We start from the raw sequence: 15,852 nt of genomic DNA, 5'->3' as shown, positions 1-15,852 counted from the left end.
CCATTGTAACCCAATGCTATTATTTGGCCCATTTATAGATAATTTGAAACCATATAAATGAGAAAATGTACTCAAAAACAGGATTTTGAATTAGCAAAAATTAGTGTTCGGCGTACGATACACATGGTACACTGTATGGTACATCCGGGTATATGAGTGAAGATTACATCTAGTATTTATAAGTTAATCCATTATTTTAATTTTTTTTTGTCCTAGAGTACCTTTAACTGTGAAGGTTTTGAGAGAATACCTTATAAAAAATTTGTTGTCTCAAACTACCTTACTTTACCATTTTGTTGTTGACAGCTACCTTACGTCTGTTTCCGACGTTGACTTTTTTTTTCTAGTTTTTTTAATATCACGCAATATCAAACTTTTCATCCCCCTATTTTTCCCATTTCCCTAGGCTCTATCCCTCTCTCATATCTATGTCGACAATTTGTACCACCAATCCACAATCAAATTACTCTTCTAATACTTAAACTAAAATTGAAATAATCATCCTTCTCTCAGTGTACTCGAATGTCAAGCAATTTCCGAAAGGATTTTTTTTTGTCCCACAATTTTGAACTGAAAAAAAGTCAACGCTGAAAACCGACATAAGATAGATGCCAACAATAAAATGGTAAAAGTAAGGTAGTTTGAGATAACAAATTTTGAATAAGGTAGTTTCTCGCAAAAAACCTGAAAGTTAAAGGTACGTAGTTTGGGACAAAAAAAATCCTTATTTTAAAATAAGTTTCATGGCTCATTAGGTATGAAAGAATGAATAATTAATTTACTAGATTTTATGATTGTATCCAAAATCGTTATTCTATATTTAATTGAATTTAAAGAAATTTGAAGTTCGTTTTGAATACATACGCAAATCAAATTCAATTGAGTTATTGTAAATCGAAAACGGGAATCAAATTTAGGTTTTGTTCTGTTCAACTTATTTGAACTTATTTAGAGAAAATAAGTTTAGATAAGATAAGATAAGTTCAAATAAACTTACTTTAGATAAGATAAATTTACTTCAAATAAGATAAATTTACCTCAAATAATATAAGAAAAGTGAAAATAAGAAAAGTTATGATAAGATAAAATAAATAAAATAAGTTAAATATAATTGACCCTTGTATCGTTATTCTTAACTAAAGCAACAAGAGAAAAAATAGATTTATAGTACATAATAACTCCAACATCTTCTACTACCATATCCGACTCCACAATTTCCAAACAACGGTGTCTTTGATAAGCAGTTAACCACCACAACCATCACAATGTTTAATTAATGGATTATTATTGGACTGTCGAATCAATATTTGGCAGATCTAAGCATAGAGAGGACATTTCCAAAAACAAAAAAAAAGTTCAGGTGCCCCCATGCAGGATCGAACTACAGACCTTCAGTTTACAAGACTGACGCTCTACCACTGAGCTATAGGGGCCAAGTTATACTATCTTTAACAGCAGTACAAATTTAGAAAAACATTTGATAACTACTACAATAACAAGTGTTGATACTGTCAAATTAGTTATTTACGGTCTGGTTGATTATTTTTTTTAACATCGGGAAATTGTACGGTAGATAAAGTCATAAAACATTACAATGAGAACAAACATAAACAAGAACAAAAACAAACTAATGGTCCTGCATAAGTGTGCTGGAGAAGTAGCCTGAGCAACCTCTTGACGACTAACTTTCATGATGCGACACCCAGTGAACGTTGCAACAATATTGCGGAGGTCAAGAATATTGTGTTGTATAGACACATCCGGTGCTGAATTGGAACCAATAGAACAAATGAGAGGATGCGAAGCTATATAGACCATAACATGGGAGAACCCCAAAGCTTGGGCCCAAATCAAAGCTAACAAGCAAGCCCTAGCTTGGACCTAGATAGCGGAAGCGGCCCGGATAAGTTGACCTTGTTGCACATGAGAAGCGGAACCTATAACAATCCTCACGCTCGATGCATCCTTTTGTTCCATGAACCATCAATCCTAATACAAACCGGTAGATCAAGTGGAGATGAGGAACCAAAATCCGCTATTACATATTAAGGAGGGAGAGCAGAATGTGATGGAGCACCAAGCGCCCAACCTTGATTTTGTGAGAATATGAGATGTTGTTTTCTACTCTCTACCACATTGTGTTATAGAGCCTCAATGGAAGCTCTAGAGCGACGAAACGTCGAAACACCTAAGCATTACGAGTCATCCACATGGTCCACTGTATGCCAACAAAAGAAGATAAACGATTCTTATGTTGTTTAGCAAGCAGGATGTGATGAACCAACTAGTCAGAGAAAAGCGAAGGCTGATTGTGGACCATAGTGTCAGCCATGTCCCACGAATCCCATGCCTCTAAAGCAAGAGCGCAATCCCGGAATAAATGTTGACACATTTCAGCTTCCTCTAAACATATGAGGCATAATTCATTTGTCCCAATTCCGCGATGGAAGAGATTTGTAGTCGTCGCAATGTTATTATGCCTTAGTTTCCAAAGAAACAATTTTCACTTCGGCAATGATGTTCAAACTACAGACAATGCGAAAGAAACGCAAAGGAAAAGGAGATGTCATGCTACAAATATCATTTGGCTGATGGTGTAAGACAAGCTATCTAGTCTTAATAGTGTTATCACCTGTTTTCTTGAGTGGCCCGTACATAGTGTCATAAGGAGTGGAGAAGATAGGCAGTTGCATACTAGTAATCTGCTGAGCGCTAGCTGGAACAAAGAGCCTGCGAATTTTTTTGAGTATCCCAGTCCCAGCCCCTGCCTGCAGGGAGAATAAGATCCGCAATTCGTAAATGAGCAGGCTCAATTAGAAAGATGTCATCCCGCAGGACCGGAGTGTGACCATTAACCTACTTATCCTTCAACGCCAGAATGCGACTACCATTACCAACTTTCCAGACACACTGGCTGAGTAAGGTTTTGCGCAGCCCGAAACACTCCTCGAAAACCCCATGAAGTGTTACTGAAACGATGAGGCCGAGCATGATCATGAGTTCGGGACAAGTCATAAACCTTGGAAATGAGCAACTGTGGATGATGCTGAATTCGCCAAGCTTTCAGCATTAGTAAAGCTTCATTAAGTGCTCCCACATTACGAATCCCTAATCCCCCAAGCCCTCGAGGGCGATGAATAATATCCCTTTTGCGCCAATGAATCCCTGGACCTTGAGAGTTAGACCAAAAAATCGAGCATACCATCAATCTTGTTCACAATAGTAGTAGGAATCGGAAAGAGCACCAACTGATGCCAAATGGGAGCAACTAGAATTGAATTAATGATAATGAGCTTCGTTGATTGGGAGAGTGTACAATTACGGTATGTTTGATAGTTGTTAATAAATGATGGTAATGGAAATAAATTTTAAGGTTAATGTTACAAGGAAACACCCTTAAAATCTAAATGGTGAGACAATGTCAATTCCCAAATTTGTATCCTTCTCTTCATGGGAAAGTAATCTCACCCCTAAACTTGTGATTTTTCCTCCAAGGGGTAGCAATATTTATTACCACCTCATCACCACCTACAAGGTGGTATTTGACGAGAATGAAAATTTAATAAGAAAAATAAAGACTTTACAGCTATTTAGAGTTACCATGAAAATGAACAATGATTTTCTTCACAAGTTTATTCCCATTAACACTATTTATTAGCGTTACCATGAAAATGAACAATGATTTTCTTCACAAGTTTATTCCCATTAACACTATTTATACCAACTACCAAACAAGCCATATAAGGTAAATACTCATCACATAAAGCTATTTAGAGTAACCTTGCTTTCTTTTTCTTCTACTAAATAGGAGAAATTAGCTTCACGTCTTTTGGTGAGCCGTGAGTGGTAACAAAGTCAAGAATAATGAACCACATTTTTACCATTACAACTCCAACTTGGTGTTCCAAAGTTGCAAACAATCTAATTCGAATAGAAGCTATCTTTACTGATTTGTGTGCACAATATACCTCGCGATAAAATTGTTATTTTATGCATAAATGCTGTCATAAAAATCAACCTTGGGAGCCAAGAACTTTAAACTGTGCTTTGACGTTAATCACTATTTGCTCCAGCATACCAGATTAGGTTGAAGATTTAGCAATATTTAATGATGAAACAAAGGAAAACAATTGCTTAAAAGGTTAGCCAATTTGTAATATTGGTGTTTGACATTCCCTGAAGAAATCGACGCTAGTGTAACATCATTCTATCTCCCGAAACCACATTTTGACATATTTACTTAATGTGCAGCCACTATGAGAAATTTCTGGATCCGTCACTAATAGCAAAATGAGTTCCTTCTTACCTTACAACCATAATGACCCTTCGAACAGGGCAATCTCCCTCCATTCACCACAATCATTCCTTTGGCCTCCATGGTTTTGTGTCGCTGCTATTCGTATCAATTGATGGTTAGTTTGTCTCAAAACGTGCCACATATTCGTGTCTTTCTTTGCAGAAAACTGAGGAAAGTAGTGAACAATAGTCTGCTAGAGTTTTGATGGCTAAAGAACACAAAGTTCAAGGATATAAACGAACCATCTAAGACATCAAGTAAAAGATTGCCATATGTATAACATCATTCTAGCTAGGCCTTCTGAATAGGAGTGATACAGGCAAGCTGGTACAATTCGACTTCTGATCACTCGAATTGCAGCACCACGACAAAAAATGATTGAAATAATGCCACACGTGGTATGGAAAGCCTTGTAAACAAAGGTAAATAATCTCTATTGAATCCGTAAGAACACAATACAGTAACATACGGTGAACATATTGTCATATTCTAAAGATTGAACACATAACAAAAGCAAGCACTCAAAACTTCCTAAGATATAAGAGGAACCAAAAACCAGTCAACTGAAACAAGAAAATTGGTTGATCTCTCAAGAGAATAGGGCCATATTTCAAGATTCGGTAGAGGTACTAACAAATATCTCATCAAGCCTACGCCTACAAGGGCCTGGTAATATAGCTCACTCTTCATCTTCATCGTCACCATCTCCACCAGCTGCCTTCTTTGCTGCTGCCTTCTGGTTCTTTCGCTTCACTCTACCAGGGCGGCCTCCTCCGAAGGGACTGGTGAGAGAGAAGTCAATGTGCTTTTGGGAGTCCACCCTCACCATGAAAGAAGGAACATTCACAACCTGTCTCCCAACCCTGACATAAAAATGACGTGTCAGACAATTTAACCAAACAATAATCTAATTTCTCAAATAACAAGAATGATAGGACTCTTTGACCCTAATCTCTAATTGCATTACATGTATGACGTCTGTTTCACAAATACCAGGGTTTGCACTTCGCATAACAGAACAATTTAAAGTCGGAATCACAACACAAATATGCAAAATAAATACGATACAAGTTGTTTAGCTTCTAGAGGCGGCGAATTTTTTTTTCATTGAAAGCACACGCTAAGAGTTCTGTTATGGCAGAGTTGCATACTCAGATCTATCAAGAGTAAACGGCACTGGCTCGCTCAAAAGGTAGGGTCAACAAGTGATTAGCTTCAGTTGCTCAACATTATAATACTTCTTTAGGAAAAAGAAGGTTATTCGGATCAGTGCGATGCCAGTTCAAGAAAACACAAGAATTTCCAATTTGCCAAGAATAGACACAACCCCAAAACTTGAATTTGAACAAACATCTCTCTTATGACATATTGTCCCTCGAAATGAAAATACTTCAAGTAATAGAAGTGTTCAAATGGAAACATTACAACATAATCTTTTCCAAGTATCAGTCTTCCATTATAAACCTCATAACATTTCTCCATCTCCATGTGCCTTAATAGCCATCAAAATGAATCCAACACTTAGATCAAACAATTAGACAATGGAATCCTGAAGGTGATGATCACAATATTAAACCTAAGAGACCAGATTGTTTGCCATAACATAACGCACACTCAGCAGCAAAATGTGGCGGCACAGTTGGCTTGCTAAACCCAACACAAAACCACATATGTTCCCAATTAACATGGTGATGACACAGCAAGTCAATGTAACTACTAAACAACCTTTCCAAAATGGTATTTTCTTTTCAAGTATTATATCAGAGGATCAGCCAATATACTCCACAAGTAGGTTACAAAATTGATGACCTCCAAAGATCCTCAACCCCCCCCCCCCCGCGAGATATAGAGCTATCATCTCCAGTATCCACCTTGTAACCAAACCCAATTATCATCTCAACGATGCTTTCAAGCACGCCCATCTTTTCCCATAACCAGAGAAGATACACTTCATCCCTAGAAGACCTACAAATTGAATTCACATCACCATTGTCTCATTCGATAAGATGTAATGAGTCTCGAGAAGAACAGTTTCTAATCATAAAATCTTCAAAACCATGCCCCTGCTCAGGAGAAACAAACCCATAAAGCCTGTTGGGATAATCACTCTATTCAACATCAGCAGCTTCAAATCCACCACCCTAAAGCTTCCCAAGACCATCAGCTCTATGCCAAGGTCACTACTTTCCACGAAAGAAGTAATTGAGCAACAAATTTGAGCAACACCTCTACATTCATGATTATCATTATGATTGAACAGTGGTACGAGATGAAATGCTGAGCAAATATTATCACTAAACAAATAGATAGACCCATATTACTTGTATATCAACAAGTACTGCAAAGCAGGCAAGCATAATTGAAATTAGAATATAGATAAAGAGTCGGTATTATACCTAATATGCCTCTGCCTGATGAGCACTCTAGCATGGTGAATAGACTTGGCCATACCAGACTTGAAGACGAGTGTCTGAAGACGCCTCTCCAAAAAGTTCTCAACAGTCAATGCCAACACGTAATCGAGCTTGTTCTGGCCTTCATCCAAAAGCCCGTGCTTGTTCATTCTTCTCAAAAGAGCTTCCCCTTCAAAGATACGACGAGGGTTCTTCTCATCCAAAGTAAGAAGATGCCTTGCAGCATTACGAATACGACTCAATACATACTGAACTCTCCATAGTTCCCTCTTGTTACGAAGACCATACTCGCCTACTAGCTTCAATTCAGCATCTAATCGCTCCTTCTCATAAGGACGACGCGGCTTCTTAAACGTCTTCCCATCTAAAATCATCAACATTACAACAAATTACTCATTTTTTTTACCCAGAAACATCAAATTTCCCCCTACATTCTCCACAAAGTTTCCCTCTTTCACTCAAATTAATCATGAAATATCATCATTCAACAAAAACCCATTAACATGTTCCAAAAACCCAATTGCATCACAAAATTGTAACACTTCAATAGATCATATCAAACAATAACACCAAACACAGAAATCGAAATCAATACGTCAAATTACAGTTATCAAATCATACAAAATGTGCTAACTTGCTTAAACAACTACTAATTACAAGATCAAATCAACAAAAACTTCATCAACTAATCTAAGATTCATCAATTGATATCTTAAAGCAATCTAGGATAAAAAAAAAACATTCATGTGGGTACATGAAAAGTGAGTAATAATGGAGGAGAGAGAAAATGGAAACTTACAGTTGCGATAGTAACAGACGTGGACCATGGTTGCTCACCGTCGGCGAGCTTAAAATTGTAGTGGGTGAAGTTGCGGAGGCGGCAAGTGCAAAAAAATGGAGGAGAGAGAAAACGAATAAGAGAAGATGAGTAGGGTTTCTAAAGCAAGATTTTATAGCGTCTTTATCTTAATACCAAAACCCTAGTATTCATGGGCTCAACTAGATTTGTATAAGGGTTTGTTTTTGTGTGTTGCTAATAGTAATATACTAGTTTTGGCTTTATGGGTTCAGCCCAATATGTGAAAGAATTTATTGTACAATTTTTAGAAGTGTTGTCCACTTACCATCCCCAATCATCTATTTATCGATACAAATATATTAAAAGGTCAACTAAGTGAAGTGTGTCATTATTGAAAAAAAAAATGTGATGAAGTCCGGACTCGAACCACTGACCTCATATAAGGATTTCCAAGTGATTCACCATATGATCTAACGTTTTTTTAATGATTTATGTTTCCATAAATTTAGAGGTAAGGTTTTAATTAATAATGTCAGTTTCAATACTTACTTCGAAAGTTCCACGCTTCCATTCATCCCATCCATTTCCTTTCTGAAATCTACCATGAACATTAAAGTGTTCTTCTACTTCATAATTAATGGCTTGCGAATTTTCCTTCTTCTAATCATCTTATTATTGCAGTTGGAGAATACGAAACAAGCAATGGAGTTCAAAGGTCGGACTTCAGAAGGCAACGTCATAAAGGTTAGTGAAATTGTTAATCTTAGCAAAATAAACCCAAATTAATTCACGAATCACTCTTAAATCCTCTTAGTATTCTCATTGTACATTGAAGTTCAATTATTGCATAATTTTGTAACTGAAATATTCCCCTCTCTCTGTATATAACGAATAGTATTAATTTATGATCCTTAAACTTTTGTTATTCCTCTTCAAAAAGGTATTTATGTAATCTGATATTTGTTTTTTGGGATAGATTGAACTTTATTTTCATAGAATATTTGTTTCTGGTAGAAGTGTGTCACTTATTTTGTGGCACATAAAGTATTTACTATCCATACATTCAAGACTATTTTCTTCTCATTTGAAAGTTTTTCTATTTTTTAGCTTATTTTGCACGTTGGAGTCCTCTAGATGAGTATGAGCAAGAAAATATCATTAAGTGTATCATGTTTGAAATACACCTAGGTTTTATGATAGAAGTTGCAACATTTTAATACTATGGACGCGTCCGGCAGCTTTTGAAAAAATTAATTTTAGTGTTCGATGAAATAATTTTTAGAGGTAGCTTTTGGTCCTGTTTAGCAAATAGAATTTAGCTGTTAGAGTTTTTACTTTTTGTTCAGTATATTTGACTGCTGATTTGATAAATTTTTTTATAAATGTGTTTGGTAAAAATTAACTAATTGGTAATAGCTTATTGACATTTGTTTGTGTAAAATGACATTTACAGACATTTTAATACATGTGTACTATTATTATTAGAGGCAAAAAAAATCATTAAACAGAATATGGATGTAGGACGTTAGTAAAATGGAAAGGGGAGGCGAGGGAAGGGGAGATAGAGGGAAAAGAAATGGAAAGAAATATGAATATAGTATAAAATACGTATTTAGGACATTAATATAAAAAATTCAGGTGGTCGAATAGCAATTCAGTAAATCAAACATTGATTTTCCTTCAGGTGCACCTTTGTATACCTTGCTTTGGTTATGCCTTAGCACTAGCATTGCACATGCATGTACAAGGTGGGTGACATATTTAGAGGTAACGTACAAGAGTAAAAACATTATAGGAAAGTTTTGCTACTATTAGGTTGTAATAAGAAGATATTAGTGATTTCCTCCCAACTTTTTTTGAGGGGAAGATTTCCTCCTTACTTGTTGAGGAGTATTTAACATGTATACTCTTTCTCTTAATCTATTTATATTAATGATTTTATTAAGATTTAACACTATAGTTGTAATTGTTGGACTTTTTCATCGGAGTCTTTTTAGCTAATTTTGGAACTTGTTCTGCTTATAAGGCTGAGGTATTTGTTGTTGCACTTGGGCTTGAAATAGCCAAGAATCCCTGCATCCCCAAACTAGTTTTGTAGATGGATAACCAAGCATGTATCAAAGCTTTGTAACATGCAAACCATTATAGTGGAGAATGCTATCATCTGATCAAGTCACGCCGTCCGCTGATTCATTCCTTTGATTGAGAATTCCATTTAGTTCATTGGTATTGTGAAGGAAACAAAGTAGCAGATAATTTAGCTAATGTAAGGGTGGTCCAAGCTGAGAATGTGATGTATTACAATAAGCCTCCGCATTCTATACTGTCACTTTTTCGTAAGAACATCATGGAAGGTACTATTCCCCGCTTTGTTTCTTAGTTTGTTTAGGGCTTGTTTTCACCCCCTCTTTTGCATAAAAAAAACACTACCGTTATTCACAAGTGCTTGATTTTTTTTGACGGGAACAAGTGCTTGATTTTGATGCTCATATGAAGCTCAATCAATGTATACTCCTTAGTCCTTCCACACTTGTTCTTGAACAGTCTCCAATATTCACCTTTGAGTCTTTGACTATCTACATGTTCCTTTACAAACTATAACATAATACTCCAAACCCAACTCTCCCACTAAAATATTTGTAAGTGAAAAAATATTTCATGTATCCAAATAAAATCGCAAAGTTAGTATGAAAATTGAGGCACAGCTACTGATCTGCAATGACCTATATGTCTTCGAACCCAACACCTCCACGTAAAAGAGATGACGTTAAAGACGAATAGTTCCAAAGCAATCATTTGATTCGAGTACGAAAGCAGGGATCCTGAAAGATAATTGGACAATGCCTACTCCGAATTAAGCTCGACAATCTACAATGAAACTTACCACTGAATTATATAAGCCAGCAAGAGTATCAGATATCCTAAAGATGCACTGGTTGTAATTCTTGTAAAGAGAAAAAACCTAAGCACTAGATTCTTAATCACCTATCCTTGGATGGCTGGATCAATACATATAACTCACAAATACAGAAAATTGGAATCTTCTGCCAACATGATTCATATTGTTTGGTCACACAAAGGAAGCTCGAAAGAGAACTGGGGAAGCATCTGTTGTGGACGGTAACGAAGGAGTAAGATCACATATGAGGGTCATGTGTCAGTTGACAGGGTAGTCATGCCAGCTTCAGTAGCTGCAGCAGATTACCAAGTATAATGATGCAAGCAGGACTTGGTAAGTGATGATTAGATTGATCCATGTCATTTCGTCCTAGTTTCAACATCAGGTATATGGATCAATCGACCACTTTCATGAAGATTTCCAGGGGGGAGTTATCTGGCCCTACGCGAGGTGAGGCGACCACCAACTCTTGGTGTTCTTTCCTCCGTGAATGGTTGAGTTGCAGGATCTGCAAGACCTGGTAACCTTGAAACACTACCTTTACCTTTTCTGGCGTTGGGTCCTATAACCTCGATCATGTATTTCCATCCGTCAATTGGTCTCCTCCGGCTAAATATGTGTGTCTTGATAAAACTTGCTATCTGTAAATATGGACAGAAGCAGGTAAAGTGAAATCTTGAAAAACAGATAAATTCAATCACGCAAAATAGGATGAACAATTTTTTTATGCATGGCAGGTTGTCACTCAAAAGGAGAGGTATATCAATATAATTCACCTAAAAACGTCAACTCCCTACTTCTCCAAACAAGAGGTGAAAAGAAGCAGCACCCAAAGAATAATAAATAAACAGTGGAGACCTGAAGACGTAAATTAACATGGATACTTAATCACTCAACCTAAGTTTACAAGGTGATCAGGTAAACCTTGGCTTAGAAAAGGACTCTGGAGTCTGGACATATCTCTTGTGAAGTGAGGTTCTGAAGTAAATAGAGGTACAACTTTAACTATTGCTTTCACTATTCAAGTAGCTTCAGTATCCCCTTATTCTATCAAATTTTATGAGCTACTGATCGCAGTAGTTTATATCAATAATCATTGTCAACAAACAACAAACTGACTGAACTGCATAAAAGTCATTGCACTTGGTGCGCTTATAAGTAGGTGTTTTCTTCGTAAGGTATAATTCCAAATGGGAAATCACAAACTTGGACAAAATTCTCAAATGCAGAGCCCACAATAGACCTTTATAACTTGCTTAAGAAAAGGATCCCTCAAGTGCTTCTCCTCTATCATCATAATATTGAAATTAAACACTTTCACGTCTTAATTCATCAGCACGGGCACATCTTAATTTCAGATTTGGAAAAGGTACTTTAGCAGAAGGTATAATAGTGCCTCTGATTGGGTTAGCAACAGGTACCACCTTTGACTAATGCAGCTAATAGTTTGGCTTTTTAATCGATCTTTTTTTCATAACCATTTTGGCAACTAAATACATCAGATTTCGGTATGGAGTGATGGCAGACAGATGAGCGTAGGAGAGAGAAGCTGGTAAGAGGGTGAGGAGGAAAGAGGGGGGTTTGGCGAGGCATTATTGATCTGAATTTGGTTAACTTTATTTAAGTTTGGTGGACATAAGATTCCCAATCCACTAATTTTTAAAGAGGGTTCACCATTTTGAATAGGAGTTGATGGATGCATATAACAAAATTCATAAGCTTATCTCTATTACATAAGGGAAGGGGGGGAGCAACGGTGTCCTCTTTTGAACCAACTATTTTGCCCCCCTTCCCTTTCTAAATTACAAAAGGAATCTCAATACCAAAATGGGTATGAAAAACTTAAAATTCCTTTCAAATATAATTGAAACTCAAAGTGTGAACATTTAGAAAAGGAGAAAAAATTAAAATGATGAAAATTCTTAAATATTTTGAATTTAGAAGTTAGACAAGGAAAAAAAACTGAAATTGTATTATACTTTTCGGTTACAATTTTGGGATCATAGATAAATTAGTGAAATTCATATCAAAAACTATTTTAAATTACAAAAATGAATAAAACCAAAAAAAAAAAAAGAACATGACGACATTTAGTAAAGAACATCATATTGATTATAAAAGAACATGTGCATATAAGACTTGAGAAACAAAAAACTATTCAAAATCACAAAAATGAATAACAACATAAAAAGAACATGGAAGAATCTTATTCACAAAATGGAGGTGAACTTAAAAACTAACTTGCATTTTCAGTTTGTCTACTAAGTAGTATTAGGCCTAAAAATATCATCGCACGCATCGCGTGCACAAAAGGCTATTTCCTATAAAACATAAGCTTATCTCCTATATAAACTAAGGCATTGACTAACTTAAACTCAAGTTCAGCCACATCGATATTTCATGCTCTACCATCCAACTAGACACCGAATTCATCATCTCGAGTCATCCAGAGTACAATTAGTTCACATGTGTTAAGATACATCTGGTTGAGCTCGTCTAATCAACGGGCTTAGGGTCTACCATTAAGAAAAAGCACTGGCCTTTCTTCAGAGAGGATTCATTGAAAGACTTGCGATGCAAGTGGGAGCCTTTCCTGGTTGGCTACTAATCGAGGCTAGTCGTTTGAATCAAAGCAAAAAGAGGGTAGCTGAAAATTCAAAACTGCCTCCATAGCAAAATTTAGCCACTGTACCTAATATATGCTTACACCTAAGGGACCATCGAGGATGTAGGGCATAGGAAAACTAGGTCATCACATAACCAGTGACATTCACATGAGAAGATCTCCATCAAAGAACACATCCTATTCAGAGAAAATGGTTGAAAACTATTTTCTATGTTTTTTTGCTGATGGATCACTATTTTGTAATAAAGCCATGCTGGTTATATAAGCGCACCTGAAACTTGCAAAAGGCCATTCGACGCTCAAATTCTTGCATAAGGATATCTTCTTCTCTCTGTGACATTTCCCATACATTGTCATCTTCCGATTTGGATGTTGTTTCCCAACCATCAGGCTTGTTTTTATACTCGGAAGTGCTGGGAACTTTTGTGTCATTCAGATCATTGCTAGCAGAGTCAAATATCCTGCAACGACAGCACATTCAGAAGCAGGACTCTAAAAAATAAAAGATGATTAGGCTCGAAAAGGTGCATTGTACAAGGAAATAAGACAGGAGTAATAAGTGAAAAAGTTGCACTTGAGATCATCCCATCTAGATTGTAAGACTGAATTTCAGTTCATATAAGAAACATGAAACAAATCCACTTTTGCTTTACAACAGATAAACAGATTATACAAGCTTAAAATATCCCAACATTATTTAAGATTAAAAGAAAATGAAAGGTAGAACAAAAAACTCCTGGCATGTCATACTAAGGTATATCTTATTGACTAATTGTGATGTTAATAATACTCACCTTAAGGGTGTGTTTGGTTGAAAGGAAAATCCTTTTCCACCTTTTGCTTTTTGAAGGAGTGAAAATTACTTTTTAGAGGTGTAAAATAGTTTCCTGCTAAAGAAAAGAATCTCAAACCAAACAAAAGAAAACGAAATTTCGACATTGAACATCCTTCCACTAAACTTCAAATAGCAAATAATTCACTTCAGACACTTTCTCTCAAACAGTCAAAACCAAACACAGGCTTAATCTAATGTAAATTCTCCATCACCTTCAGCCAATATCAAGCTCTTAACGAATTCTGCCATCAATCCGTACTTTATTGCATACAATAATGCAAGAGAAAACTAAAATCCCCCAGATATCAAAGCAAACATCATATAGACACCCAATTAAAAAGATGTAACCAATCCAATTTGACAAGTACCAAAGAATACTAAAAAATCTCCAAACACTCTCTCAGACATTAAAACAAACACCTGGTGTGCACAAAAAAGAACATATAAAAAACTTACTCAGAGCAGCTATCAAGCAGCCTATCAATATGATCAGCATTTCCACCACCTAATTTAGCTTCATCTAACAATTCAATCTGTTTCATCCAAAGAGCAGCATGAATTCTTTGCTTTTTCAATCGATAATCCCTCTTAACATTCTCCAAACTATACAACCCAACATTGCCATTGTTGTTATCATTATTACTTTGTTCCTGCTTTATTTGCTCGTTGTGAATTGGGTTATCTCTTTTGTTGCGGCGGTTCTCCCAATTGTCATTCATGTCCTCAACAAATGCTTTCGTTTCAGGGTCGGCGTTGTCGGGGATAAGGCCGAAATTAACGTCGGATTCCCAAGGACTGCGCGTGTTTTTGCCGGAGAGATTGTCAGGAAGCCACGCTGTTTCCCAGGCGTCGTTCCAACTGTCATCTTTGTTGCTGGTGTTGTTGTTGTTGTTGTTCGAGTTGTTGTTGTTGTTGTTGTTGTTGTTGTTGTAGAGGGAGGAGGTGGAGAAGAGGTGAAAGTGGTGGAGAAGAGATGAATTGGAGAAGAGGAAAGTGGTGGTGGATTTAGCAAGTTTTGACATTTTAGTGTTTTTTGTGTTGGGGGTGACGGACTCTGTGAGTGGTCTTCAAAGATTACAAATGGAAGCACTCATCAGTCATTAACGTCAAACGGGAAAGCGTGGATTATGCACTTGGGTGCACAATACTCATGCTCTATATGTGCACGGTGCATGTACTTATTTGCGGACTAGAGGAGGACCCAGGACCAAATCATTCTCCAAACAGGAAATTTTTTTGGTCATAGATACCATATTTTGAACACTTTTTTGAAACAAATACCTAGATTGTCTGAAATTTATATAAATATCAAGGTTGAATAATTTTTTTTTTTAGTAATTACTACTATTTAACGGAATCTTGTAAAAAGTTAGTTTTGTTCCGTTAGTGGCACATGAAATTATGATTTTTGTCTTTCCTCACCACCACCATCTCCCCTACCATATGCAACAACCATGCTTGCCACTTTTGCTGCCGCCACTACCACCACCACCAACCACCAACCTACCCAAAAATCGACCCGCCCACAACCATAACCAATTGTCCAACTATAAAACCATCACCACCTCCACTCAATTAAAAATCATCCCATCCCTGACCCACCATTCTAACCAACTACGAAACTACCTCTACACAAGAAAAAATCGACCCACCCCACAATACTAACCAACTATAAACAATCACCACTTCGTAATGGTGGTTAGGTGAGAGAAGGTGATCGCAAGGGTAGTGAGTTTCGTGGAGTTTTGTTGTTTTGGTGGTGGTGATGGAGTAGATTAATGAAAAGTAAGAAGGTAATTTCATCTGTCACTAAAGGAAGAAAAACAACGGTTTTGCGAATTTTTATCGAGTGGTAGTGATTTCAAAGTAAATATCAGAAAGTTGGTATTTATATAAAATCTCAAACAACGTAGGTATTTATTTCAAAACATACAAAAATTACTTTCAGGCCAGGGTCTACATGAAAACCTTAATCTATGTTA

The 15,852-nt window shown here is 36.5% G+C and overlaps 2 protein-coding genes, 1 long non-coding RNA gene and 1 other non-coding gene across 4 annotated transcripts; all 4 read right to left on the bottom strand.

Moving 5' to 3' along the window:
* Positions 1 to 1,361: 1,361 nt before the first annotated feature.
* TRNAT-UGU (transfer RNA threonine (anticodon UGU)) lies at positions 1,362 to 1,433 on the bottom strand. The gene has a single exon. It is a non-coding gene; the product is annotated as a tRNA-Thr (tRNA).
* A 69-nt stretch (positions 1,434 to 1,502) lies between these two features.
* On the bottom strand, positions 1,503 to 3,425 carry LOC130591726 (uncharacterized). Its single transcript, XR_008969781.1, has 2 exons — positions 2,633 to 3,425; positions 1,503 to 2,526 (listed from the first exon to the last, which is right to left on the bottom strand). It is a non-coding gene; the product is annotated as an uncharacterized LOC130591726 (long non-coding RNA).
* A 1,282-nt stretch (positions 3,426 to 4,707) lies between these two features.
* Positions 4,708 to 7,670, bottom strand: LOC104897944 (40S ribosomal protein S9-2). The gene is made up of 3 exons (XM_010684921.4): positions 7,511 to 7,670; positions 6,694 to 7,075; positions 4,708 to 5,160 (listed from the first exon to the last, which is right to left on the bottom strand). The coding sequence occupies exons 1-3, from the start codon at positions 7,536 to 7,538 to the stop codon at positions 4,977 to 4,979; spliced, it is 594 nt and encodes a 197-aa protein (XP_010683223.1). The 5' UTR covers positions 7,539 to 7,670; the 3' UTR covers positions 4,708 to 4,976.
* A 2,709-nt stretch (positions 7,671 to 10,379) lies between these two features.
* Positions 10,380 to 15,016, bottom strand: LOC104897943 (protein GAMETE CELL DEFECTIVE 1, mitochondrial). Its single transcript, XM_010684920.4, has 3 exons — positions 14,327 to 15,016; positions 13,307 to 13,496; positions 10,380 to 11,050 (listed from the first exon to the last, which is right to left on the bottom strand). The coding sequence occupies exons 1-3, from the start codon at positions 14,890 to 14,892 to the stop codon at positions 10,841 to 10,843; spliced, it is 966 nt and encodes a 321-aa protein (XP_010683222.2). The 5' UTR covers positions 14,893 to 15,016; the 3' UTR covers positions 10,380 to 10,840.
* Between the last annotated feature and the right edge of the window lie 836 nt (positions 15,017 to 15,852).

The sequence above is a fragment of the Beta vulgaris genome, chromosome 6 (genome assembly GCF_026745355.1).
Source record: "Beta vulgaris subsp. vulgaris cultivar EL10 chromosome 6, EL10.2, whole genome shotgun sequence".
Lineage (NCBI taxonomy): Eukaryota > Viridiplantae > Streptophyta > Magnoliopsida > Caryophyllales > Amaranthaceae > Beta > Beta vulgaris.
This window is presented reverse-complemented; position numbering and strand designations above follow the sequence as displayed.

What these genes read in the sequence shown, in the direction of transcription:
- LOC104897943 (XM_010684920.4), bottom strand. Translation starts at nt 14,892, where the DNA reads ATGTCAAAACTTGCTAAATCCACCACCACTTTCCTCTTCTCCAATTCA. An exon ending in CTGCTTGATAGCTGCTCTGA is followed by an intron (nt 13,497 to 14,326) that starts GTAAGTTTTTTA and finishes CTGTCGTTGCAG; the next exon opens with GATATTTGACTCTGCTAGCA. An exon ending in TGGCCTTTTGCAAGTTTCAG is followed by an intron (nt 11,051 to 13,306) that starts GTGCGCTTATAT and finishes CCATATTTACAG; the next exon opens with ATAGCAAGTTTTATCAAGAC.
- LOC104897944 (XM_010684921.4), bottom strand. Translation starts at nt 7,538, where the DNA reads ATGGTCCACGTCTGTTACTATCGCAACT. An exon ending in CGTCTGTTACTATCGCAACT is followed by an intron (nt 7,076 to 7,510) that starts GTAAGTTTCCAT and finishes TGATGATTTTAG; the next exon opens with ATGGGAAGACGTTTAAGAAG. An exon ending in ATCAGGCAGAGGCATATTAG is followed by an intron (nt 5,161 to 6,693) that starts GTATAATACCGA and finishes TTTTTATGTCAG; the next exon opens with GGTTGGGAGACAGGTTGTGA.